This window comes from Castor canadensis, chromosome 11 (genome assembly GCF_047511655.1).
Source record: "Castor canadensis chromosome 11, mCasCan1.hap1v2, whole genome shotgun sequence".
In the NCBI taxonomy this organism is placed as follows: domain Eukaryota; kingdom Metazoa; phylum Chordata; class Mammalia; order Rodentia; family Castoridae; genus Castor; species Castor canadensis.
In genome coordinates this window covers 4,728,892-4,753,287 of record NC_133396.1, presented here as the reverse complement: position 1 = coordinate 4,753,287, position 24,396 = coordinate 4,728,892, and the positions used below count along the sequence as shown (strand labels likewise).

At 52.2% G+C, this 24,396-nt stretch overlaps 1 protein-coding gene and 1 long non-coding RNA gene across 4 annotated transcripts in view; both read left to right on the top strand.

Moving 5' to 3' along the window:
• Positions 1–24,396, top strand: part of Septin9 (septin 9) — a 153,372-nt gene that overhangs the window by 33,704 nt on the left and 95,272 nt on the right. The window contains exon 1 of one of the 3 annotated variants that reach the window (XM_020178979.2): positions 23,874–24,095. The exons of the other annotated variants lie outside the window; for them this stretch is intronic. Within the exon in view, the coding sequence (XP_020034568.2) occupies positions 24,041–24,095 (55 nt within the window). The 5' untranslated portion in view covers positions 23,874–24,040. Of the gene's footprint in view, positions 1–23,873; positions 24,096–24,396 lie in introns of those variants that run through there. 3 annotated transcript variants of the gene reach the window in all.
• Positions 13,571–17,026, top strand: LOC141413665 (uncharacterized). Its single transcript, XR_012438410.1, has 3 exons — positions 13,571–14,912; positions 15,309–15,472; positions 15,587–17,026. It is a non-coding gene; the product is annotated as an uncharacterized lncRNA (long non-coding RNA).

The window sequence follows — 24,396 nt, the reverse complement described above, 5'->3', positions numbered from 1 at the left end:
GCAAATTCAATGACCCTGAGGTTGGAACCTCATCAAGGTTGGAGCTGCAGAGAGGGTCGCTGGAGAAGAGCAGGTCAGAGGCTGCCATGTGGGCTGGGTCTTGGAGGTCCAGATGAAGGCTTAGTTTTATCCTTGGTGTGGTAGCTTCTGGCAGAAGGGAAAGAGAAGCAGGGAGATTGGAGGGGAGGGGGCCACTGGAGTCTCTGTTGTTGGAATGGGGGTTCTGTTTTTGTTTTTTTGGTGGGACTGGGGTTTGAACTCAGGGCTTCATGCTTGCAAAGCAGGTACTCTGCTGCTTGAGCCATGCCTGTAGTCCATTTTCCTTTGGTTATCTGGAGATGGAAGTCTCAGGATCTATTTGCCTGGGCTGGTCTTGAACCTTCATCTTCCAGATCTCAGTCTCCCAAGTAGTTAGGATTACAGGTGTGAGCCACCGGTGCCTGGTGGGATGGGGGCTCTTTGACTGCTACGTGGACCTGGGTGGTTGAAGAGGTCACCAGATGCTGACATGAAGACCATCCATGCCCAGGTCTGCCCTGCCCTCTCCTTTCAGTATGGAGCACTTCCGGTGTCTGAGCCTGGAGGTCCGCTTGGCTGAGGGTGGCCTGTGTCCTGGGAGGGTGGCCCCAGGAGCCTGGCAGCCGCATGGCAGAAACTCAGGTGTTGAAGGAGGGGACAGTGCTCTCTTTGAGTCCCGTCTCTTCATGGCTGTTGGTGTAGTGAGTCTCAGACAGGGTTATGGTGAACTTCAGTGTGTCACAGCCAGTGCTTGACAGTGTCCCCACCCCATGCAGTAGCCTTGTCCCTAGTGCCTGGGGTCTGTGTCTACCCCTGGCTTCCCAGTTTCTCCCCAGCTGTGGGCCCTGACGGGGGGAGACATGCTGGTCTGAATATTCTTATGTGGCCAGGAGCAGGGATCGAGTCAGAACTTCCCTCTCACAATCAGAGCACCAACCATGGTCAAGGGCTTCCCACATTGTCCTGGACAGCGACAAGCAGAGAAATCAAGGTCTCCAGACTCGGGTGGCCACAAGGCTGGGAATCTGCAATGCATGAGGTCAGGCTGTGCCCATCAAATCTCAGCCCTGCCCCCAGCCATTTGGGGCTGCTCAGCATGCACACTGCGTTTTCCTGCTATTCCATTCCCTCTGCATCCTGGGCCACTTGGGAGACACAGGGGCGGAGAGTTTCAGGTGCTCCCAGAGAGCACGTGGCTGCCCCTGTGGCTTACTCCATTAGCTCTGAGCCTGAGGGCGCCCTGAGAGCACAGCAGGGGACCTGCTTTGAGAGCCCACCCTCCCTGCCTGAAGGGACCACTGACTCTTGCTGGCTGGGACACCCACCCTTGCAATGAGCTATGACAGAGTCTCATTGAGCAAGGACTGACACCATCCCCTGCTGGTGTGGCTCTGAGCTGCCAACTCCCCAGCTCCTGAATTTTGGGGCTCACTCTTGGGGGCTCGGCCTGACCCTTGTGCAGCCTTTCCTGGTTCCTCCCTCTGTCCTGTGCTGGGCAGTGTTTCTGTTCACCTGAAAGGGCTGGGGGAATGTGAGGACAAAGAGGACTCAGGAGCCTCTTTAATAAGTTAGGCAGGTCTGTGCTCCCCACCCTGAAGATCAGCTGTTTGGGGAAAGCCCTAACTTTCCCATCTAGGGGCGAGAGGCACAGGTGCAATTGTCCTGGCCTCACCTTTCCATGGCCTTGCCACTCTGTAGTTTCACTTCAAGCTGCCTCTCTCTGTCCCAGCTGCCCTGGTGCTTACCCTGGGCAGCTCTCAGTCTGGACCTGTCCCTCCAGGACCAGCTGAGGTCCTGATTCCACAGGACAGGGCTTCTCAGCCTGCCTGGCATGTTTTACCCACTTCGGATGTCACAGAATATTGCTGTCAATAACGATTAAAGAATGTCAGCTTCAGCTGGGCGCTGGTGGCTCACGCCTATAATCCTAGCTACTCAGGAGGCAGAGATCAGGAGGATCATGATTTCAGGCCAGCTGGGCAAAAAGTGTTCAAGACCCATCTCAATGGGGAAAAAAAATTAAGCTGGGCCTGGTGGTGTGCACCTGTCATTCTGGCAATGGCAAAAACATCAAGAAGATCAAGGTCCAGGCAGGTCTGGGCAAAGAAGCATGACCCTATTTCCAAAGTAACCAGAGCAGGAAGGGCTGGAGGCAATCGACTGCCTGCAAGGTAGGCGGAAGCCCTGAGTTCAAATCCTGATACTGTAAGAATGTCAGCTTCTGAATGAATGGCTTCAACATATTTTCCAATTCTGGAGTCTTCAAAGTGTCCATGTCCTGACGTTGCCACATCCTCAGAGAGAGGAAGAGCCTTGGGGCTTGTGCTCCAACCAGGTAGTGGCCTCAGTCTGTGTCACTGTGACTGTGTATTGGTTAGGGGTGTCCATGGGGGACTGGACATCGAGTGTGGGTAGAGGGGGTCATTTTCTGCACAAAGGCAAATCCCTGGGCATTGTGATTTGCTGCAGAGAGGGTGTCCTAGCCTTGCAGGGAGCAAGGGGCTGGCAGCGCAGACCAGGAGAGGAGCGGTGCAGAAAGCCTTTCATCCAGCAGGTGGCGGTGCAGACTCTCAAGAGCGCCTGGTGGGGGCTTTTCCTGGTCTGCTGATGGCTGCTTCCCTGGAGGGAGAAGGGGAAGTGGGAGAGAAGAGAAGGGGAGTGTTCCTCGGGTGAGACAGGGCTCAGGGGAAGAGGAGGGAGGGGTCTCCTGACATCCCTTGCATTTCAGTTCCTTTTCCTATTTTTGGTTGACATGTCTCCATCTCCTAAATTTTTCCAACATACGCAGTAAAGGTGACAGAATTATCAAGTGAACACTGCATGCCCTCTTCCTGGGCTCTGCAGTGGCTGTGTGCCTGCTTGCTTCTTCCCGTATCCGTCCCTCTGTCCACCACAATCAGGCTTTTGGGACACATTTCCAGATGAGTCACAGACATGTCATCCACAGACTCTACAGTTTGCACTTTGTCAGCCAAGAGCCAACGGTTCTTTTTAAACAGTTGTATACCACAAGGTGCACAGGTGTTTGTTGCAATGTTCTCTGAATTTATTTTATTTTCAGCGGTGCTGGGTGTTGAACTCAGGGCCTTGTGCTCACTAGGCAGGCGCTGTACTGCTGGAGTCACACACCTGGCCCTTTTCTGCCTTAGGTATTTTTCAGGTAGTTTCTCTCATTTTTGCCTGGGGCTGGCCTCAGACTGTGATCCTCCCACCTTTGCCTCCATGTAGCTGGTATGACAAGTACATACCACCATGCTCAGCTTGTCCCTTAAGATGGGTTCTCACTATCTTCCCTGCCTGGGCTGACCTTGAACCCTGATCCTTCCCATCTTCACCTCCTGAGGAGCTTGGGTGACAGGTGTAAGCTACCACACCCAGCCCATGTGCTCTCTGAATTTTGACAGGTGTGTGCACGGTGTGTCCCAATCCCTATCAGAAAACAGGACATCACCATCAAGCACTTTTGCACTCAACTGCTGCCTCGCCTTCCCCAGGGCAACTGCAGTTTTGACGTTTTCCACCGCAGATGAATCAACTTGTTTGAACAGTTTTAGACCTACTGTTGCTGCAGGTACCAGGACTTTGTCCCATGCCACCGCAGAGTAGAGCTCACAGTGTCACCGTGCTGTACTTTTTCCTGTCTTCCAGATGTTTTTTTGGGGCTCTGAGAAGTAACGCTCTGTAGTGAGCTGTCTCGCACAAGCCTTTTGTGGACGATTTTTTTTTTCATTTCTCTGTGCAGTACCTAGCATTGTTGAGCCATAGAGCAGGTGTGAGTTTAGTTTGACAAGAACACCGTTCAAGAGCCCCCAGCAATGCACGAGGGCTCTGGCTGTGTCACATCCTTGCCAGCATTTGGCACTGTCACTCTTCAATTTTAGTCATTCTGGGGGTGTGTAATGGCATTTCACTGTGGCTTTAATTTGCATTTGTCTGATGACTATTGCCGTGGAGCACATTTTCATGGGTTTATTAGCTATTCATATATTTTCCCTTTGTGAAATATGTTTTCAGATCTGTTGCTCATTTTAAAATTGGATGATGTGACTTTTCCTTATTCTTTCTGGATACTGGACTTCAGTCAGATAAAGGTTTTGCAAGTAGTTTGTTCCGGCCCCATGGCTTGCTTATTCATTTTCTTAATAGTGTTTTTTAATAAGCAAAAAAGTATGTCATTTTACTTTGGATGAAGTTTAACAAATTTCTTTTTCTTTGTAAGGAAGCTTTGCCTATGCCAAGTTGCAAAGACATTTTTCAGTGGTTCCCTCTGGTAAGTTTGTAGATCGAATTTTGTAAATTAACTTTTATGTGTGGTATGAGGTAGGGGTCAAGGTTCACTTGGTTACTGCTGGTTCATGTGTGTGTCCAGTTAACTCAAACTCTACTTGTTGAAAAGACTTCTTTCCCCCATCAGTTGAATGAAGCACAGTAGGCCTAAAATCCCAGCATTTGGAAGGCTGAGGCAGGAGGACTGTGAGTTCAAGGTCAGGCTGGGCTACATAGTGTGACAAATAATCCTCAGATATAGATCCTCGTTTAAACTTGAGGTCTTGCTTTGCAGCCCAGGCTCCGACCTGTAACTTGTAACCCTCCAGCCTTAGCCTTCTGAGCTCTCTCTCTCTCTTTTTCCTTTTTGGCTTCTTTCATGAATTGCTTCACCTCATCAGTCACTGCAGCTTCTTGTTATTTATTTATTGATTGATGGTATTGGGATTTGAACTCAAGGTCTCATGCTCGCTAGGCAGGCGCCCTACCACTTGAGCCACTCCACCAGCCAGAGATAACAGCTTTAATCTGTTCTGATCATCTCTTAAAGGTCTCTCCTGTCAGCTTGGAGTTGCGCTGGGGATTAAGTTCCACATATAAACTTTGCGGGACATGTTCAACCACAGCAGGGGGTACAAGCCTTCTTTGTTTTTTGTCACAATTGTTTGGGCTACTTTGAATCTTTTGCATTTCCACACACATTTTAGATCAGACTGGGGTTTTTTTTTCTTTTTTTTTTGCAGTACTAGGGTTTGAACTCAGGGCCTGCACCTTGAGCCACTCCACCAGCCCTTTTTTGTGATGGGTTTTTCAAGATAGGGTCTTGTGAACTATTTGCCTGGGCTGGCTTTGAACCTCGATCCTCCTGATCTTTGCCTCCTGAGTAGCTAAGATTATAGGCGTGAACCACCAGCACCCGGCCCCAGGCTGGCAATTTTTATGGAAAAACCCAGTTGGATTTCAGCTGGTTGTAGAGCTCTGTAGATTGGTTTGGGAAGAATTAACATCTCAACAGCATTGAATCTTCTGGTTCATGAACATGGTAATTCTTTATTTTTCCTAAAAACTCTAGAATGTCATTTGTTAAATTTATTCTTAGGTATTTTCGGGTTTTTGATGTTACAGTAAATGAAATGGTTTTTATCAATCCCCTTGCTGTGCAATGTATGTCCAGCAGACTGGACCCGTTTCAAGGATGTAACTTGATGGGTTGTGACAGTTATGTACATTGACAAAGCACCCTCACATGCAAAGAATCTGTGTCCCTCTGCAGCCGGTCATCCTGTCCCTGGCCCCAGGCACCACCAATGGCTGAATGCTTGCATTTTTTTGAGAATTATATATGAAATAGAATCATACCTTTATATCTGTTCTGCTTGGGTTCTGCCACTCTGCGTAATAGTTTCATGATTCATCCATGTCTCGTGCCATCATTTCTTTTTTATTGATCAAAAGTATTTCATTGAATGGATAGAACGCCTTCTGTTTACCCATTTACCTCTTGGTGGACATTTCGGTTTTTTATAGATTTTGGTTATTGTGAATGAGGCTGCTTTGATGTTTTCATTTACCTCAAATAGCCAGGCTATTACGGTAGGGAAAGGAGTGACCAGGCTGTATGGTAGGGATTTGTTTCACGTTTTAGAAATGCTAAATAGTTTTTAAAGTGGCTGTTCTGTGTTTCATTTGACTAGTGTATGGGGGCCTCAGTGGTTTCACAACTTAGTGTTGGGGTGAGTGTGTGTATAGCCACTGGGATTTGAACTCAGGACTTCATGCTTGCTAGGTGGATGCTCTACCACATGGGGAATGTTTCCAGTTTTGAAGGTCTTTTCTGTCTCCCTTATTTCTCTCTTTCTGCATTTGTCTCTACAGAATCACATTGTTTTGTGATTTTCAAAGAGAAGTTCTTGCATGTGGTTTGTCAAATGTAATTCCTAAGTATTGTATTTTTTGGCACTATTTGTAAATTGAAGTACTGTATATTTTTCTGGAACAAAACAAATAAGCTATTTGTTGCTTCTGCTATCCTCTCTCACACATAACCCTTGTAATGCCAGACGTGTCCCCACGCACTGAGCAAGCAGTCTTTCTCGGAAGACAGCAGCTGGCGTCCTCACTCAGTCCAGCTCATTCTGGAGCAGCTCACAGAACCTGGGAAAACACTTTGCTCACATTTGCTAGTTTATTATAAAGAAAGAAATAAACAGCACAGGGAGGGCGAGGTCTAGAAGAGTCTTGAATGTGGGAGCTTCATCCCCATGGGGTCAGGGTGCACCCCATCCCCATGGGGGTGTTCTTATTTACCTCCCTGCAGGCCTCTTGACTTCAATCCTTTTGGGGTTCTGTAGACACCTCATCATGTAAGTAACAACTGGCCAAGCCACTGGTCATCGAGAACCAAATTAAGGCTTTTGGTAGTTAGACATCTTTACCAGTTAATGGGACGTTATGTTGCAAGGTGCTCTTCAAATTACTGGTGCGGTTGTCATTTCCTGGTGGGGCCCTGACTACCACACTAAAGTAGTTAGAAGGAAGGAAGTAATGAAGATAAAGATACAAATCAAGGAAATGGAAAACAGAAGAAAAAAAGGTCAGAAGTTGGTTCTTTAACATGATCTACAGATTGGTAAATTTGTAACTAATGAGATAGCAGAGACAGAAATAAAAACATAATTTTTCAATGATAAGAATGAAATGTTACCCTACAAGATCCTATAGATATTAAAGTGATAAGAATATGAATAAATTCAACCATGGCCATCAAATGGACAAGTGCCTTCAAAATACAACTTACCAGCCAGGCATGGCGGTACACATCTGTAATCCCAGCTCTCAGGAGGCTGAGGCAGGAGGATCTTGAGTTCAAGGCCAGCCTGGGCTGCATAACAAGACCCTGTTTTAAAAATTAATTAATTTACAGAAAACATTTCTGTACTTGTTGGGGAACAGAGTTCGAGTCAACTGATCAGGATCAAGGGGTGAGTGGCATCTCTTCACATTCTCCAATATTTATTTCTCAAATGCTAAGAATGGTGTCGGCTCTGAGCTGAACCCTTGTGTTTCCCCCAAATTCATGTCACCCCTTCCTATCCAGTGCAGTGGTGTTGTGAGATGGAGTACCCGGAAGGTGAGTGGGTCGTGAGGATGGAACCCTCGTGAACAGGATTAGTGTCCTTATAAAATCGGCCAGAGAGTACGTTGTGTCTTTTGCCACAGGAGGATGCAGCAGGAAGGTGCCCTCTTTGATTCAGGGAGCAGATCTCCTGAGACACTTGCTCTCCTTCCCCAGAACTGTGAACGATCCATTTCTACTGCTCAAACGTGACACACTGTAAGGTATCTCATTATAGCAACCCAGAAGGGCTAAGGCGGTGTGAGCGCTCCACTTCTGACTGTGGGGATCCCTTCCTGTCTTTCAGGCTTTACTTCCTACATTTTGAGCTCTTCTGGTTGAGTGTATACACACTATCGCTATGTCTTCTTAACAAGCTGACCCTTAGCTGAGTGCTAGTGACAGTTCTTCTTTCAGGACCTAAGAGTGTTCCATGTCTTTGGCCTCCATCATTTCTGATAACAAAGCGACATTGACCTGGCTGCTTTTGAGAATTGCTACCTAAGGTTTAGTTGCTAGGAAAGTTCCCTCTGTCCAGTGGCGCCCCAACTCTGTCCACTCCTGGTCCTCCCACTTGAGGTCATTCTGCATTGCCTTTGGGCTGTTCTTTCACATTTTTGGTGCAGAGTCACAATGTTACTTGCAGGAGAATTGGCAGGGTAGCAATCCTCCTCCACTTCCAGGAGCTGGGATCAGAGTGTTCCTGCCCACAGCCATTGGCCAGCAGTGACCTCCCTGCTGTGAGCTTGCCAGGACAACGTTAGACCCACTTTCTCATCAGTAGATTCTAGAAGAGTTAAGTTCCTGGTCTGGGTGGCATGATGTCTGTGACTATTGGCTAGACCACCATAGGGACCCCTAGCTGGTAAAGAGAGGCATCCAGCACCCCTGGACACCACCTCCAGGAGCTGGGGTTTCTCACAGCTGTTCAGGGCTGGGCCCAGCTGCCTTTCCTCTTCTACATCGCACAGCACCAGGTGTCTGCCAGTGTCTTCTGCCACAAGACCTCAGCTCCCCCTCGGAGGGAGGGACAGGGCTGGAGGCAGGGCACTGCTGCTCCTTCCTGTGCAGTTCTAGGGTCAGCTCCAGGGGCGTGCAAAGGGGCCCCAAAGGCAGAAACCCTCCCTGGTCCCTGTCCTTGTTCTTCCCAGGGACAGAGGAGGTGACAGATGCCCACATGTTTGCGTGGACAGGTCTCGGGCTTGGTCTGTGTGTGTCATGGTTGAGTTTTGTTCCCGAATGTACTTTTAATGGGAGAAAGCCATCACTGGCTAGAGCTCCAGGTCCAGAAGGAGGCCTGACTCCTTCTACAGAGGAAATGAGTCACACTCAAATGTGAAGGTTGGGGTCAGAGCAGGCATCGCGAGGGTGAAGGGAAAAAAGGAGGAAACGGGTGGGGCAATGGTGGGTACAGGAGACAGTGGAGAACGCCTTCCACGCTTAGAGGGGTGATGGAGGTGCTCAGGTGCTGAGCTAGACCTGGAGTGAACATTCCCCAGTCCAGTCTGCATCATGGAGGCCAGGATCCTGTGGACTGGAGGACAAGGAGGGGGCATGTGTGTGTGTGTGTGTGTGTGTGTGTGTGGTGCATGTGTGCGTGTGCTTGCTTGCATGGGGTGTGCAGGGTGCACCGCCCTCATTTCCCTCTCACTGTCTTCCTGACCATCAGACAGAATTTCCGTGCACCTCTCCACCCTTCCCAGGCTGCACATGGAGGGGCATGCACGGTGCTTGTGCGCACACACACACACCCCACCGGGGTTGAGCACTCCCGTGGGTTGTACCTTGGCCTGGCAGGAAACCTGCTCTGGGAAACGGAGGCCCCACCTTTGGCACAAAAGTGTGTTTTTGTTGCGACTCATTCAAGGCAACAGAGAGGAGGGGTGGGGTGGGGACAGCATGTGTTTGTTAGGGCAGATTTTGCCTCAGGCGGCAGGGTAGTCAGGGATGGTCTCGGTGGCTTCTGTCCCAGGCTCTGGAGGGCTTGGGAGACACATTTACATGCATGTTCAGGGTCTTGCAAGGTCAGGAGCTGCCACAAAGTAGTGCCCTCTTTCTCATGAGCTGTGGTCAGTGGGAAGGCCCGACCTCAGAGACGGCCCTCAGCCTTGCCCCTGGAGTCCCTGGCCAAGATCCAAGAGCTATGAAGGCTCCATGCCAGTGACCTTCCCCTCTGGCCCAGGGCAGGGCTGATGAAGTGGCCGTTGGAAGCCTGTAACCTTGAACACGGGTTCTGTGGATCACAGATCCCTGGAGTGGGATGAGGCGGACACTGAGCTGAGCTGCTGAGTGGACCGATGAATGGAGGGACCTGGGCGCAAGGCCTCCCATAAAGGTGCTCGGTCATCTTCGACATGGGATGTGGGAAAGTCTGCAAGGCTTGCTGTGTGACCTTAACCATGACACAGGGCACTGGCTGCCCTGGGGGAGGGGCCACCACACGCTTGGCCACGTTGCGAGGTCCAGGAGTGCCTGTGGCTGTCAAATATGAGAACACAAGCTGTGTGGCCTGGGACATCAGAAATGTTCCCCTGCCATTCTGGGGGTCAGAATCTGCAATGAAGTTGTTGACAGCACTGGCTCCTCCTGGGTCTCTGAAGGAGAATGTTCCAGAGCCTCTCAGCTTTGGGTGGCAGTGGGAATCCTTGATGTCTCTTGGCTTGTCATTGTGTCACTCCAATCTCTGGTCCTCTTCACTTGGCCTTCTCCCCTCTATGCCTCCTCTGTGCGTCTGTGTCCTCATCGGCCTTTCCTTCCTCTTGTAAAGATGCCTCTTGTCAGATGAGGTCCACCCTATCCCATTGTGCCCTCATTGTAACCTAATTATATCCGCAAAGACCCTGTTTCCAGATAAGGTCACAGGCATGGGTCTGGGGGGGGCACACAATCCAACCCTGTGCAGAGGGCCAGGGCTCTGTCCTAAAGGAGAGTGTGGAGGTGAGTGAGGCCCCAGAAGAGGGATGTGTGGCCAGAGGGCTTGAGATTATGTTGGGGAGGGGTCTGTGGAAGGGAGTTGGGACTAATGGTTGTCCCAATAGGAGGCGTGGAAGGAATTGGAGGAGCTACAATTATTGTTAGTGGTTGGAGGATTGTGAGGTAGAAGGATAGCCTTTATTTTGAGTTCTTCCAAAATAGCAAACCAATACCACCTGGAAGGTGGAGCCTGACTTGTACATAAAGAAGCGTTTTTCTGCCGGGTGCCGGCGGCTCACTACTGTAATCCTAGCTACTCAAGAGGTGGAGATCAGGAGGATCACGGTTCAGATCCAGCCCGGGAAAATAGTTCGAGAGACCCTATCTTGAAATTCCCTTCACAAAACTAGGGCTGGCACAGTGGCTCAAGCAGTAGAGTACTTGCCTAGCAAGTGTGAGGCCCTGAGTTCAAACCCCAGTGCCACCAAAAAAACCAAAAAAGGATGCTTTATAAAGCAGTGAGCCATACTTACAAGTTTCAAGCAAGAACCATGTGGGGATCATTCAGGGATGGGAGAAGGGACTTCAGAGGCCCCTGCCCACACCAGCAGTCTATTATTTTATGCGAACCTGAATTTCAAAATGTCCTGTTATTTGAGGACATGCCTACAACGGGGGCCCCACTGTCAGGCCCCCATTCTATGCCATGTCTTTAGGGCAGGGAGTGACAGTAGGCCCCTATCCCTCTACCCTTCCCCCTGCTCTTTCTTTTTGGCTTCCCAAGTGACTGTAAGCTTGCTACCCCTGGTTCTATGGAAATGGTGTGTCAGCCCTGAGACCTGCTTCGTCTGAGGCCTGACGTTGAAATTAAACCCTAGACTACAGGTTTGGGGAAAAGTGTGTGCAGATGGCTAACTGTGCACAAGAACACACATGTGTGGCATGTGTTTGCAGGCATGTGCACACGTACGCACATGCAGGAGGACACAGGAACTGGAGGCAGCTGTGAGCTGTGAGCCAGAGCCATCTGGGCTGAGACCCCCAGGCTCCAGGGCCCCTGGCACCAGGCTCAGTGTCAGCTGCTCCTCCTCCTTCTAGCAGGAGAACACCAGCTACTGAGGCCCCGCTCATGGTGTACCCAGCTGTTTTATGCATGGGTCTTGTTTTTTACTTACAGGTTTTGTTTTGTTCCAGATAGCATTCTTGGTATATCACAAACAACTTCATCTCACTGGAATCTGATGAAGTAGATAGTGTCGTTTCTACTTTATAGATGAGAAAACGGAGGTCTCAAGGGTAAAGAGACTTGTCCAAGGCCTGTCTGTCCTTCCCTTGTGCATGCATGCACACACTCTCTCTCTCTCTCTCACTCCACAGTCACAGTTTCCCCTCTGATGTAATGTAGTGGATGCCAAGGAAGGTTCTAGCAGCTTCCTCCCTCTGGTCTGGCTCAGCTCCCAGGAACTGGGTTTCCCCAAATGCTCCTGCCCAGCTTACAGCCCCCCTTCCAGCTGGAAGGAAGCTGAATGACCCTTCACTCCCTAGAGGTCCCTGGCCAGGTTCCTGCCCACTCCCTCCAGCTCTGCTGCCACCACTCTGCACTGCCAAGGGCTCCCAGCAGCTGTCAGGGAGGAAGGGACATGTGAGAGGGTCATTTCTCCTCCCTGGAAGCAGCTGAGGGGCTTGCTGGCAAAAGGCTTCTGTCTGCTTGTCACACACCTGTTGGAGGCTATTGATCCCAGCCTTGGGTGCTGCCCACCTACTCAACCCTGCAAATGGCGTCTCACCAAGACCAGTGTAGTGGGCAGAGGGAAACTAGGGTGCAGAGATGTAGAATCACTTTTCCTGGCACTAGGATGTCCACCAGCTCTGTGGATCTCCAAAGCCCACATTCTTGTTACTTCGGGCCCAGAAAGGATCAAGGTGTCTCTCAATGAGCCAATTTTTGGGGTGACCTGTGTTGCTCACTCAGCTCATTGTATTTACCCAGTAGAAAGCTGAATGAATGGGTCCCCGTGTGACTCAGAGCTGATGGCCTTGGTGGATCCATCTGTCTCCATCCTAGTGTCTACCATCTCCCTTTAGGATGTGTGACTTTGACAATGGTGACTCTCCACCCTTTCTCAGATGGTGTCTCCATGGGGCATCGGGGAACAGCTGGAAGGCTGTATGCCAGACTCCCCAGCATGGATGTGTGGGTGGCTGTCAGCCACATGTGTGTGAAGAGTTGTGTACGCAGGATTTGTGCAAATGCTCCCGTCCCCTACTGTCAGCTTCAAGGGGGGGCTGCTTGGCATTTGCTCCAGTGCAGTGACCAACACTTGCCTATGTCCAGCTACTGTGGTGTTCATCTGTGTCACACAGCTTTGGTCAAGGAACTCGGCTGAGTGTGTGGGTCAGTGTGTCCAGGGTTCCTCCTTCCTGTGGATGGAAACCCCTCGGCCTGTGCACAGAGGCACAGTGGCTGTCACGTCCCAAAAACCTTCCATGTGAGCACTGGAGTCAGACCTGAGCAAGCCTCAGGAGGGTCTAGAAGTGGGCTGGGCCCTTGTCTGGGCCAGAGTTCTGGATTTCTATCCTCAGAAGAAACCCAGCCTGTGAAGCACCTAGTAACATAGTACTCTTTTCTCCCAGCTGGCTAAGGGGTTCCTAGACCTGACGTGAATGCTGGGCGACCAGAATTCCCCTCTTGGGTGACCCAGCTCAGCCCCTGAGAAGGTCATCTCTGGAGGAGACTGGCCCCATTTGTTCCTCTGACCCACAGACATCTGTTGTTACCATGCAGGGACTCCTTGACCTGCTTCTCCAGCTATGCAGGGTACCTCATAGGGTGGCCTCCAGTCCAGCTGTCTGCCTTTAGATGTGTCAGGGATTTGGGATGCAGTTCTGTTCTGTAGAACCTCATGTGACTGTGACCCTCTGCTTCCTCCTGGAGCAATGGAGACCCAGAAGAACAGCCTTGGAACACGTGTGGAAGAATCGAATGAGAGACCTTCTTCCTCCCAACCTCCATCTTTTTCTTTGTCTTTTTTTTTGCGGTACTGGGTATCAAACTCAAGGCATTGTGCATGCTAGGCAAACACTTGACCACTGAGCTGCATCCCCATCCCACCCTCCCTTTCTTCCTCCTCCTTGCCCCTACTGGCTCTCCAAGTGGGGTCCCCAGACCCAGGAGGATGGCCTTGCACAGGACCGACTACAGTGCTCAGCTCTTTGTGGGCCGGTGGGCATCTGAGGAGACACAAGTCCAAGGAGGGACTCGGGGGCCACTCGTGCTGCCAGGACAGTGTTGTGGGAGAGGAAGCTGCTAGCGGCTTTATCTATGACGCAGGACATTTGTGAGGTCACGAGAGCATAGCTGAAGAGGCTGTCGGTCAGACATCCTGAGTGTCAGCCAGGTGGCTGTACTGTGCTGCTGGTGACCTCTAGGGGCAGGCAGACACCTGAGGCACTGGGGAAGGGGCTGTGCGCACAGAGCAGGACAGAGACCTGGCTTCCTTCACCTGCAGAATGTTCTAGGCCAGGAGGGAGGAAGATGAGAAGGAGGGGCTGCCTGTGCCAAGGAGGGCTTCATCCTTGAGACGCACGTGATCACTAGGTATCTTTGCAACTTGAAAGAGGCACCCCTCCTCCCACTGGTAGGGCTGTCACTCCAAAGCATGATTTGTTGTGGGTCTCAGCTCCAACAGCTATAATGGCTCCCTGTTACCTTTTTCTCTTTAAACTTTATTGTGAAAATTTTCGAACACACAGTGAAGTTGAAAATATTGTAATACCAGTCATCTGGATTTCTACAGTGAACTCCAAACTGCCTTTATCACTTGCCTGTCCATCTGTGTCCACCCTTCCACCCATCTGTGCATCTGTCTTATTTTTTGATGCCTTTCAAAGTACCTCGTAGTTATCCTGAGGAACTGGACTCAATGGCTGATATTTCAGTCTCATTTTCAAGATTTCTGACTGATTGGGATGGTCAGCCAGTTGACCATCCATGGTCTATGCAGCATGATGTTCTAGACGTCTACCCCTTCCCAGGGAAGAACAAGTGGTAGTTATCTGAGTTTTTCAGCCAGCTGGGTGCACAACCTCTTCCCAGCCCCACTCAGGGATGTTAGGTTGAAACTGGCCACAGTGGGAACCAACAACGGTGCAAGTGTCGTTCTCCTTCCCCCACCACAGAGCGGGGCACTAAGTGTTGACCCATGTGCCATCGTTTCAGTTTTGCTTGTCTTCATTCTTTCTTTTTTTCTTCAGTTGAGACAGGGTCTTGCTATGTAGACTAGGCTGGCCTCGAAGTTGGGATCCTCCTGCCTCCATCTTCTGAGTACTGGGTTACAGTGTGTACTTCCACGCTTGGCTGCCTTCATCAGTTTTTAGTGAGACTCTTCCTCAAAGATTTGCAGGCCAAGTTCTCTTGTAGTAGGTGCCACCCTATTGGAGAAAGTATGGCGTCCTTTTGAAGGTCTTGCTTTGTTTCAGGTCACCATTCTGAATGTGAGTTCCCCTGGTCAGAGCTAAAAATGTAGTGATGGATGGGGAAGTTTGGAAACCTGTTGGAAGGAGGTTGGGTGCCGCCATTTGGAGTTCGGATAACAGCAGGGTGAGCATTATTAGGAAAGTGATATGGTTCTGCAGGAACAGGACATAGGCTCTGAGATTTTAGGTCCCCTATTGAAAAAAGCTGGATTGTTTTCCTAGATAAATGTTCTAGATTGTTCATAATTGAATGGTCAAACCTCTCCACAGATGGGCCTTGCACTTTCTGCTGGCCTGGAAGGTTCCACACACCATGTGGTTTCCTTGCCCCAGGTATGGGAGGTGGGCCTGGGGTCTGTGAGATGTGCTCACATCTGGTGAGTCCCTGACCTGGAATGTCAGGGAATTTACCTCCTGGAAAAAGATGCCCATGTGTCAAAGGTTTGCTTGGGTCTGTGTAGAAGTCTGTGCCCCAAACTGGGGGTACCATTAGCAAACCAGGCAAATTCTCTGCTCTTAGGGCTGTTCCCCTCCAGATGTGTGATGACAGGGAGGAGATGGCAGGGCCCAGGCCAGGCCTATGGCCATATGGATGGGACAAGCCACCGAGGCCCAGTTTCTGTGGTTCTTGCCACCAGCGTAGATGTGGCCCTGTCTGGGAATGTCCCCACCCTGTTCCTGAAGGTGAGGAATGTCTCCTGCTGGAGAACAGCTGTGTGGAGAGCTGGCCCATCTGGAGGGTGGGACTGACTGCTGGCGTGGTGGGTGCCACTCACTGCTTCTTGTCTCCTTGGCCAGGTTCCCTGAAGCAAGAGGATACTGTTCTTTACCTGGCTTGCTTGTTGAGTCTCTGCTCCACCAAGCTACCCTCTGATCCCTCTACCCACTTCTGACTCCTGCAGGGGCAGACAAGGACAAGGGAGCGCTGGGCTCACTGTTGGCTCATTCTGACTTGGTGATGCTGCCATGTGTCTGCAGAGCTCCAGTTTTTCAAAAGGCTTTCTGTTCTGCTCAGTCATCACACACTTGCGGGGAGTCTCCTGGCTGCCACATGGGGAGAAAGATACAGGTTGCCCAGAGACTAGGAAAACTGAGGAAAGGCCCAGAGGAAAGTCCCTCCACCACGTGCCCCAGGAAGGCTTCCTGGACAAAGCAGCATCTGAGTGGAGGCCTGAAGAAGGCAGGAGACTGAGCCAGGAAGAAAGGGAGGGAAGGGTCTGCCAGGCAGAAGGAACAGAACAGGACAGGACAGAGGTATAGCACTTGGCTTATTGGGACCTGTGGGCAGGAGGGAGACAGATATGGCTGTCAGGTCAGAGGGTGGCTCACTCTGTATCCAGCAGGTGATGGAAAGCCGAGGACTGAGAGAAGGGGAGTGGCAGGTCACATCTATGTTTAGAAAGGACCTTCTGCCATCACCTTGGAACTTCGGTGGGGCGTACCTGAGCCTCTGGGGAGGGCAACAGTCCAGCTTGCACCTGCTGCATCCCTAGACCCTTGAGCTGAATCAGGGGAGAAGCCGTGTTTATTATTAATTAAAAACAAACAAATCAAACCCCAAAGTCTGTCTGTGACTTGCTGTAGCTCTGGGGACTTACCACCCCAAGATGGTAAAGTGGTAATTGACCCCCAGGGGCCTTGGCCTGTTTTGTTCGAATCCTTCCTGCTCTGTTTCCATATGAGGTCACCTTTTAGCTCCCTGCTTGCAGGAGTCTCCTATAAATCTGTCTGTCACCAAATGGGTAGGAGCTCGGCTGCCCAGGTCCTCAGGAGCCAGGAAGCAGCCAAAGGAGGCCTCCCCTGGGCTTCCGGACCCCTGGGTGTAGATGCTGCAAGGATGCTGTGCAGGTCCCTGGGCCTGTGGTCCCAGCTCTTTTTCTCCCTCCCCTCATATGGCCTGGTAGAGCTGGTAAGCCCCTGGCACAGGCCTAGTTGGGCCAGTGACTCATGCTGGGGAAGAAAGGGATGGAGGACAAGGCTGGTGCAGTAACAACAAGTCTATCGGTTCCTGAGGTCACACACTTCATACCAGGGACAATGGCTCATTTAGGTTGCTCTGGCTGCTTGAGGCTTCCAGCCACTCTCAGGGTGGGAAGCACTGCCACCCAGAGAAAGTGAGACCAGGTTGTCTGAAGACCCCCTACATACCCACTCCTGCCTCCCTCCCACTGCCTCCCTCCCACAGGACCATTCTGTTTCCAAGGCATTGGGCCAGGACTGGTTGTGTCAGGTAAGAGTGGTCTGCTGCCGCCATCGCCCTTAGGGCTCACTGTGGACCACAGGACACGCAGTTGGTGGTGCAAAAACTTCTCTCAGTCCTTGGGAGAATGGGAAAGGTGAAAAACTCCAGCCCACGCGCCCCTCCCCCGTAGTCATTAATTGTTGTTTCTCCAACAGTTGTGGCTTGGGAGTTCCTCCTTAGTGAGCTGAGCAGAGCCGAGTGCCCCTCCTCTTGCTTCTCTGTGCTCCCATGGGGCCGTGGAAGTGAGGAAAAGGGACAGGAAGAGGACCTGCCTGCTCAGTCCTGCCACCTGGCATTTGGAGGCTGGATCTCCTCTCTCTGAACTCCAGATCTGCCCTCTGGGATATATCCTAGGGCACCCAGGACCAAGATGACCAAGATGGGAACAGAGCCCAGGTGTGTCTGCGAGGCTGGCTACCCTATGCCTTTAGGATGTCTTTAGCCAGGCTCTCAGGTCCAGAAACATGTCCTCCGAGCCACTGTCTCGTGGAAAGCTGGGGCTCTCCCAGGGCACTGGATGCTCTCTGCTTCCCCTCCAGGCTCCCAGGATCTGTTGGTACGTCCTGGCTGGGGATGCAGAGGGGTCAGTGCCCTAGTCCCTAGCTGGCTAGTTTCCACTGCAGACACTGACATCTTAGTCTCCTCTAAACCGAGGGTTGAGGAACAAGTTCCAGACAGAGCTTTTACTGAGCCACAGTCCATGTCTTCTCCCCACTGCTGCTCCACAAAGAGCAAGGTGGACACCCAGCCCCAGAGTCAGGGCCCTCAGACAGGCTGACCCCTCTCACTCTTCCTGTCTATGGTCTCACTTTTTCCCTCTCTCCCCTACCCCATCTCTCCATTTTTCTCAATCACTTCTTAATAATTAATTTTTGCAGTGCTGGGAGTGGAACCCAGGGCCTTGCTCATGCTAGGCAGGTGGTGTACCCCTAAGCCACACCCCAGCCTCTATCTTTTTAGAACAATCCAAACTAGCCAAAGGCAGGGTGAGTAGCACTTATGGGTGCTGACTACCCCCACCCCCCCGAAGTGTTCAAGAGTAGGGTGGATGTGTGTTTAGAGACAGGTGGAGAACTCCAGCGGGGTTGTGGGTGGCATAGGGGGCTCACAGGCAAGAAGTAAGTGTATGAGGGTTCAGGCAAGGAGGGAGAAAGGAGGCTCTCTGCTCTGTGCCCTTCCTGGACTGCCTGATCTCTGCTCCTACCTGAGACCTCTTGCTTTCCACCCGCTGGGTCTCCACAGTGGGGTGGGCAGGGCCTTAGTAGAGCAGTGGCCACAGTCCACAGATGGGGGGGGGGGGGTCTCCCTGGGGATGACATCGCCCGGGTCATTATGGTGACTTTAAAAATAAATGCTTTCTTCTCTGTTCAGATCCCTGTCCTGCTGACGTGGAAGTAGGGCAGGCTGGTGACTCAGCCCTCATCCCCACACTGCACTAGTGCTGTGCGGCCTCCAGCCCCAGCCCCCACAGAGCAGGGTGGCTGCTTGAGAGAAACAGGGTGGCCAGGACACTGCAGGCCCCGGGGCATAGTCCGTCCCTCTGGGGCAGACATGCAGTCCAGCCAAGTGTCCTGGAGTGAGATGGCTGCAGGCTGGCACAGCTAGAGGGCAAGCTGTGTGCCTTACACCCATGCTGCCTTGAGGCTTCTGCTCAGCCCCTGTGGAGCCCAGGAGGGTGGCAGGCAGTGTCTTCATCCCCTGGTGCTTGTGATCCAGCTATTCCAACCTTGGATGGTTATTCAGACTTTGGGGGCTTTGACCCCTTCCCAGCCAAACTGGGATCAGGGGTTGAGCGGGCGGGGTTGCAACAGAGAGGGTTACAATTTCCACCCGGTCCTTTGCCCTCTGTGTGACAGCTCTGGCCTTGCCCTTGCTCCCAGGGTCTCATCCGGTTTAATATCCTTGTAACTTGTAGAATTTGCAAGTGTCTTTGCTGTTATCAGAATTGGGCATGTGGGAGTGCCAAGCAGAGCGTTTGTTAGACGCCAAGGCTCCGAGCCTCCTGGGTGACTCAAAACCCTGAATTTAGAAGACTGATACTTTGTTTAGAAAGTCCACTGCCTGGGAGATAAGCTCACCCAGGGTTTGCTGTAAACTCCGCACAGAGCAGGCAGGGCTGGTAACTGGGAAGTTGGGGGAACAGAATGGTATGTGCCCCTTTGAAGGGAACCCCTGGCTGCCTCAAGCCACCAGGTGAATGGTGTGATGGGCTGTGTGGCCTGCACAGTGAGTAGAAGTCAGCTGTCCCCACTGCCAGGCTGCACAGGCGGATCCGGAGGCCTGCAGTGGACATTGTGGTCCAAGCAGGGAGATGGGATGGCAAAGGGAACTGTGCAGAGTTTCCATTCAATGGAGACAGAGTGCCACTTGGGGAAGATGAAAAGATGGACAGAAGTGATAGCTGTAGGACAGTGTGTGTGCTGTCACTGAACTGTGCACTTAAACGTGGTTAAAAAAAATGGTAAATTTTCTGCTGTCACAATTGAATGCATGGCTTAATTAGAAAAATAAATTGTAAAATTAAATAACACTACATTTATCTAATAAAAATTAAATTACTTAAGGCAATTATGTGTAAACAAAAGAAAAGAATGCACAAAACTAATTACTTTCTAGGTTTTTTGTTGTTGTTTCAGTGGTGGTGGTAGTGGGGTTTGAATTCAGGGCCTAACCTTTGGTAGGCAGGTGCTCTACCACTTGAGCCACACTCCCAGCTCCTAGGGTGTTTTGTTTTTTGCTATATTTATCGTGTGTGTGTGTGTGTGTGTGTGTGTGTGTGGTGTGTGTGTGTGTGTGTGTCCTTGGATGCTGGGGATGGAACCCAGGGCCTATTGCAAGCAGTACCATTGAGCTACAGCCTCCAGCCCGATTGTTGTACCTTGAGGTTGAACCTGTGTGATAAAAACATTATATTGGTGGCAGCTCTTTCCAGTTTTCAAGTAGATGGTGTCACCTTGGTAACTGGAAAGGAGTGTTTCACATTGGGACTGTTTATACCACAGGAAGGGGCAAATGCTGCAGAACAGGTGTTGTGTTATTTTTTTAAAAGCCAGGTTGCTAGTGGTGACACAACAGCCAGCATACTGCAGGAGGAGGGAGACATCTATTCTGGAGGTAGAAACTAGCCAGGTGGTGGGTGAGGCAGAGAGGACGCAAGAGTGATTTGTGGATACTGGCCTTGCCATTTTCCAGATGGAGGTCTGAGGGAGCTTGAGGGCTGTGGAAGGCTCAGGCAGAGATAAACTCGTCTGGATCCTGCTGTTGAGAAGCTTAGGTCTTGCCACTAGCTAGTGTCCTGTCCAAAGGCGCAGTGTGGCTGGGCAGAGTGCCACTGTCCTCCCTGTGTCCAGCCCCATTGCTGAGTCGCTTCCTGGCCAGCTCAGCTTCCCTGTTGAGGGCTGTACCTGGGTGCCGTGGGGTCAGGGCTTCTGATGTGATGCCATTTCCGCTCAGCTTTTCCTCTGTCCTCTTTCCCATGTTATGTGTGGTGCATTCTCCAGGGCTGTGGGCTTCTCTTGGGGCTTGTTTCTTCCCATTTCCAGGGGCTTCCTCTCACCTCCTTCTTACAGATTCCTGCTACTGCTTTTCTATGAGCCTTGGCCTCTGAGCCCCTCCCCAAGACAGTGAAAGGCCAGAAGGTGTCAGCCAGCCTTTTCTTTGTTTTTTGCATTCAAACCCAGGGCTACTACACCTTAAGCCACTCCATCTTTTTTTGCCCTTTTTATTTTTTTTTTTTTGTAATTTTTGCCTTTTTTTTAAAGATAGGGTATTTTGTGAACTGTTTGCCCAGGTTGGCCCACAGGTGACTTCTTAGACATCTTTGACCTAAAGGGGATAGTCCCACTGGAAACTCAAGGTCTGCATTGGTTTCCCATGGCTGCTGTACAAACCACCCTACACTGGCTGGTCTAAAACAACAGAGATGTGAACACTCTCATTTCTGGATTCTGCAAGTCTGAAGTCATGGTGTCCCACAGGGCAGCACCCTCTGCAGGCACCAGGAAAGGACCTTTCTTGCCTTGTTCAGCTCCTGGTGGCTCCAGGCAATCCTTGGCCTCTGGCTGGCCACTCCAAGCTCTGCTTCCGCCTTCACGTGGCCTTCTTTCCATGTCTCTATGCATTCTTTTCTGTCTCTTATAGGACACTTGTCATCAGATATAGGGCCCACCCTAAACCAGGATGGTCTCATCTCTAGATCCTGACTGCAGCTATGCCTGCAGAGACCCTTAAATAGAGTCAGGTCACAATCTGAGGTTCTTCAGGACATAGCTTTTTTTTAGGGGGTTGGTGCACCTGGGAGGCAGTAGTCTCTTCAGCATCCCTCTAAGCACACCTTCCCTTTGGCCTGTTCTACTCGTGGTCCTGCCTCCCCTTACGACCATGGGAAGGTGCTTCAGTGTGGAATGCAGAGCCTCTATCCTCTTTCTCTGGCCATATTTAAGCCCATTTTTCTTGGTTTCTGCTCATTTGCCCGGGGCCTCTGCCAGAGTTGTTTCTCCAACCCCTAGGAGAGGAGCTCGGTGAGGCCCTCACTATCCTATGGTCATCCAGCCTTGTGAAAGTCCTGGAACCCCAGAGGGGGCCCAGCCAAGGAGTGATAAGAGGATAGCTGCAATAACTATAGGGCTAGGGGAGAGGATGGTTTAAGCTGAGAGTCAAAGCCAAGTGGAAGTGGACTGTCCTCAGTTTGGAGAAGGTAATTATGATGTGGAGGGTGGTGCCCTACTCTTTCTTCTCTCCTCTGAGGACAGAAAAGAAAAAGAGAAATAAATGATGTACAGTTAGAGAAGTTAGTTAGGGCTGGGAGTGTGGCTCAAGTGGTAGAGTGCCTGACTACAAGGGCGAACTTCCTGCTGGGAGTGTGGCCAAATCCAAGTTGGCTTACGAATCTGAGGTCCCTAGACCTCTAATGTAGCCAGAAGGGCAGAGTCAGGGGCATGGGACCAGGTCACACTGACGAGGGTAACTTTCTGGTCTGGGAAGCTGGCTCTCTCCTGCCATTGTCCTTTGGATTTCCATCAAGAAGCATTTTGGTGAGACCTGCACCCTGGCTGGGCTCCCCACAGAAATAAGCACAAGTATGTCGTCTCCACAATAAGCAGCCCTCTGCTAATCTGGTAGAAGTCCACGCCAGCTCTGGGCCGAACAATTGTATGGGTGTGTCTACACTCACCAGGTGCTTTTTATAACAACACTGGAGAACAATGCAGTCCCCAGATTGGACACTGTCCCGGAGACTGGGCCTCTTCCCAGGGCTCTGTGTTGTTGGGCTGAGCTTCTTAGGGACCCCAAACTTGGAGTAGACAGGTGACCCACTAGCAGGTAGACTACCAGGCAGGCCCAGGTGCTGGTGGAAGCCATTGGGTGCTGTTCGTGGTGGTGAAGAATCCATTCCTGAAAGAAGGCACTCAGGCAGATGAGGGAGGGTGTGCGCACATCTGAAATGGCTGTGGTTTTGTAATTCCCGCGTCCAAACTGACTTGGTTGAAAATAGTTCAAAATATCCAAGGCATGAGGGAGGGAGTGATTGCTTTTTATAAAAAGGAAGGAGTCCATTCCAGCAACTTAAAAAGTCCACCAAGCATAGCGCATTCTCCCAAAGAGACCCTGGAGCCCAATCCACCTCTGCCTTAGGCCTCAGTATCCCCTGCCTTTTGAGATCATTCACAAGGGTGGGGAGGGGAGGGAGAGCACAGTGGCCAGCCCCAGGATGAGCTCAGGACCAGAAAAGAGTTGTCCACTCCTCCAGAGGGTTGTTACCCGCTGCTGTCAATCCTCACTCTTCCGGGGACCTGGGCCTAAGGTAGTGGAGGCTGGAGCATACAGCTGGAGCATGCACTTGGACCAGCCAAGGGAGTGGGAAGCCCCCTCCCCCTGATTCCTGTGGGGACCCTTCCTGGGGAATGGCGCCTGTTGCTTCTGACTGACCCATCAGTTTTCTCCCAATTGGGTATAGAGGTTTAATCCTGTCTGTCCAGTGGATGAAGAAGTCCCCAGAGAAAGGCCAGGCCGCAGGGGAGCAGTCCAGCCTTTCCCATTTCCTATCTCTTCCTTCAGATATTAGGAACTAATACCTTCTCTCTTTTGGGGGAAGGCCGATGTCCACTCTGCGCTCAGGAATCCCTTACTGTGGAGAGGGCGGGGAGTTGGAACCCATCCCTGGCTCCTCTGACAAGGGTGGCCATCCCTGCCCCATGCTTTCTCTCTGCTAGTGTCTTCTCCCCCAGGGGTGGAGGAGGGGTACTTTTCTTCAATGGATAGGAGGCTGTGGACTTCCTCGATTGTCCCGCGCCCCTCCGGCTCTGCAGTCAACAGGCGGACCCGGCAGACCGCGCTGCTGCTTAACCCTTGCAGACGCTGAGCGCGCAGAAGAGGCACTGGCGAACTTCAACTGCGTAAATAAAACTTCCCGCAAAAGGAACCCTGGGTCCCCGGGAAGGAGAGGAATCTAGTCCCCCCTCGCCGCCTGCCTCCGCGCCGCGGCCGGGCCTCCACATCCGCCCACATCTGGCCGCAGCGGGGCGTCCGGGGGGGAGGGGCTGAGGCCGCGTCCTTCGTCGTCCCCAAGGCGCGGACCAGGCGGGGAGAAGGGGCGGGTGTGCGGGTGTGTGTGTGGGGGGGGGGGGTTCAGGTCGTGGGTCCCGGGCTCTGCGGTCCCCGCGGCCGTAGCTCCGGCCCCAGCCCCCCAGTCCCGGCCTTGACAGGCGGGCTGAGCAGCCAGTGCGAATCGGGGAGGCCGGGCCGCGGGTGCGGGAACCTGATCCGCCAGGGAGGCGGGGGCGGGGCGGGGGACCGGGCGCGGGCGGGGGCGTCGTGCGCGGGGAGGGGCCGGCGCCCGCCTTCCTCCCCCATTCATTCAGCCGTTCCTGGGGGCCGAGGGGCTCCGGCGGCGATCTCTGCACAGCAGAAGCGCGGGCGCGGAGCCCCAGCCAGCGCGCAGGGCCCGGGCCCGGCCGGGGACACACTTCCTCGCCGCCGCCCTCTGCGCGACTCCCTGCCCACGAGCCACCATGTCCGACCCCGCAGTCAACGCGCAGCTGGACGGGATCATTTCGGACTTCGAAGGTGGGTGCCGGGCCGGCCACTGCGGCCGCGGGCGAACTGGGTTGGACCCTCCAGGAGGGCCTGGCGCGGGACGGGAGTGGGCAGAGGGGAGGCGGGACCCCGATGGGTCGCCCTCCAGCCGAGAGAGCCGCGCGCCCCCCTTGTCCGCGTCGCCTATGTAGAGGACCCTAATGGGGGGGGGGGCCTGTGAGGACCCGGCACCCTCTTGGGACCCCATGCTCGCGCTGCCGCCTGAGTTTCCTTCCTTTTATTGTTGTTTGTGTTTGCCGAGCGACAGCCACCTCCTCGAGGGCTGTCGCGG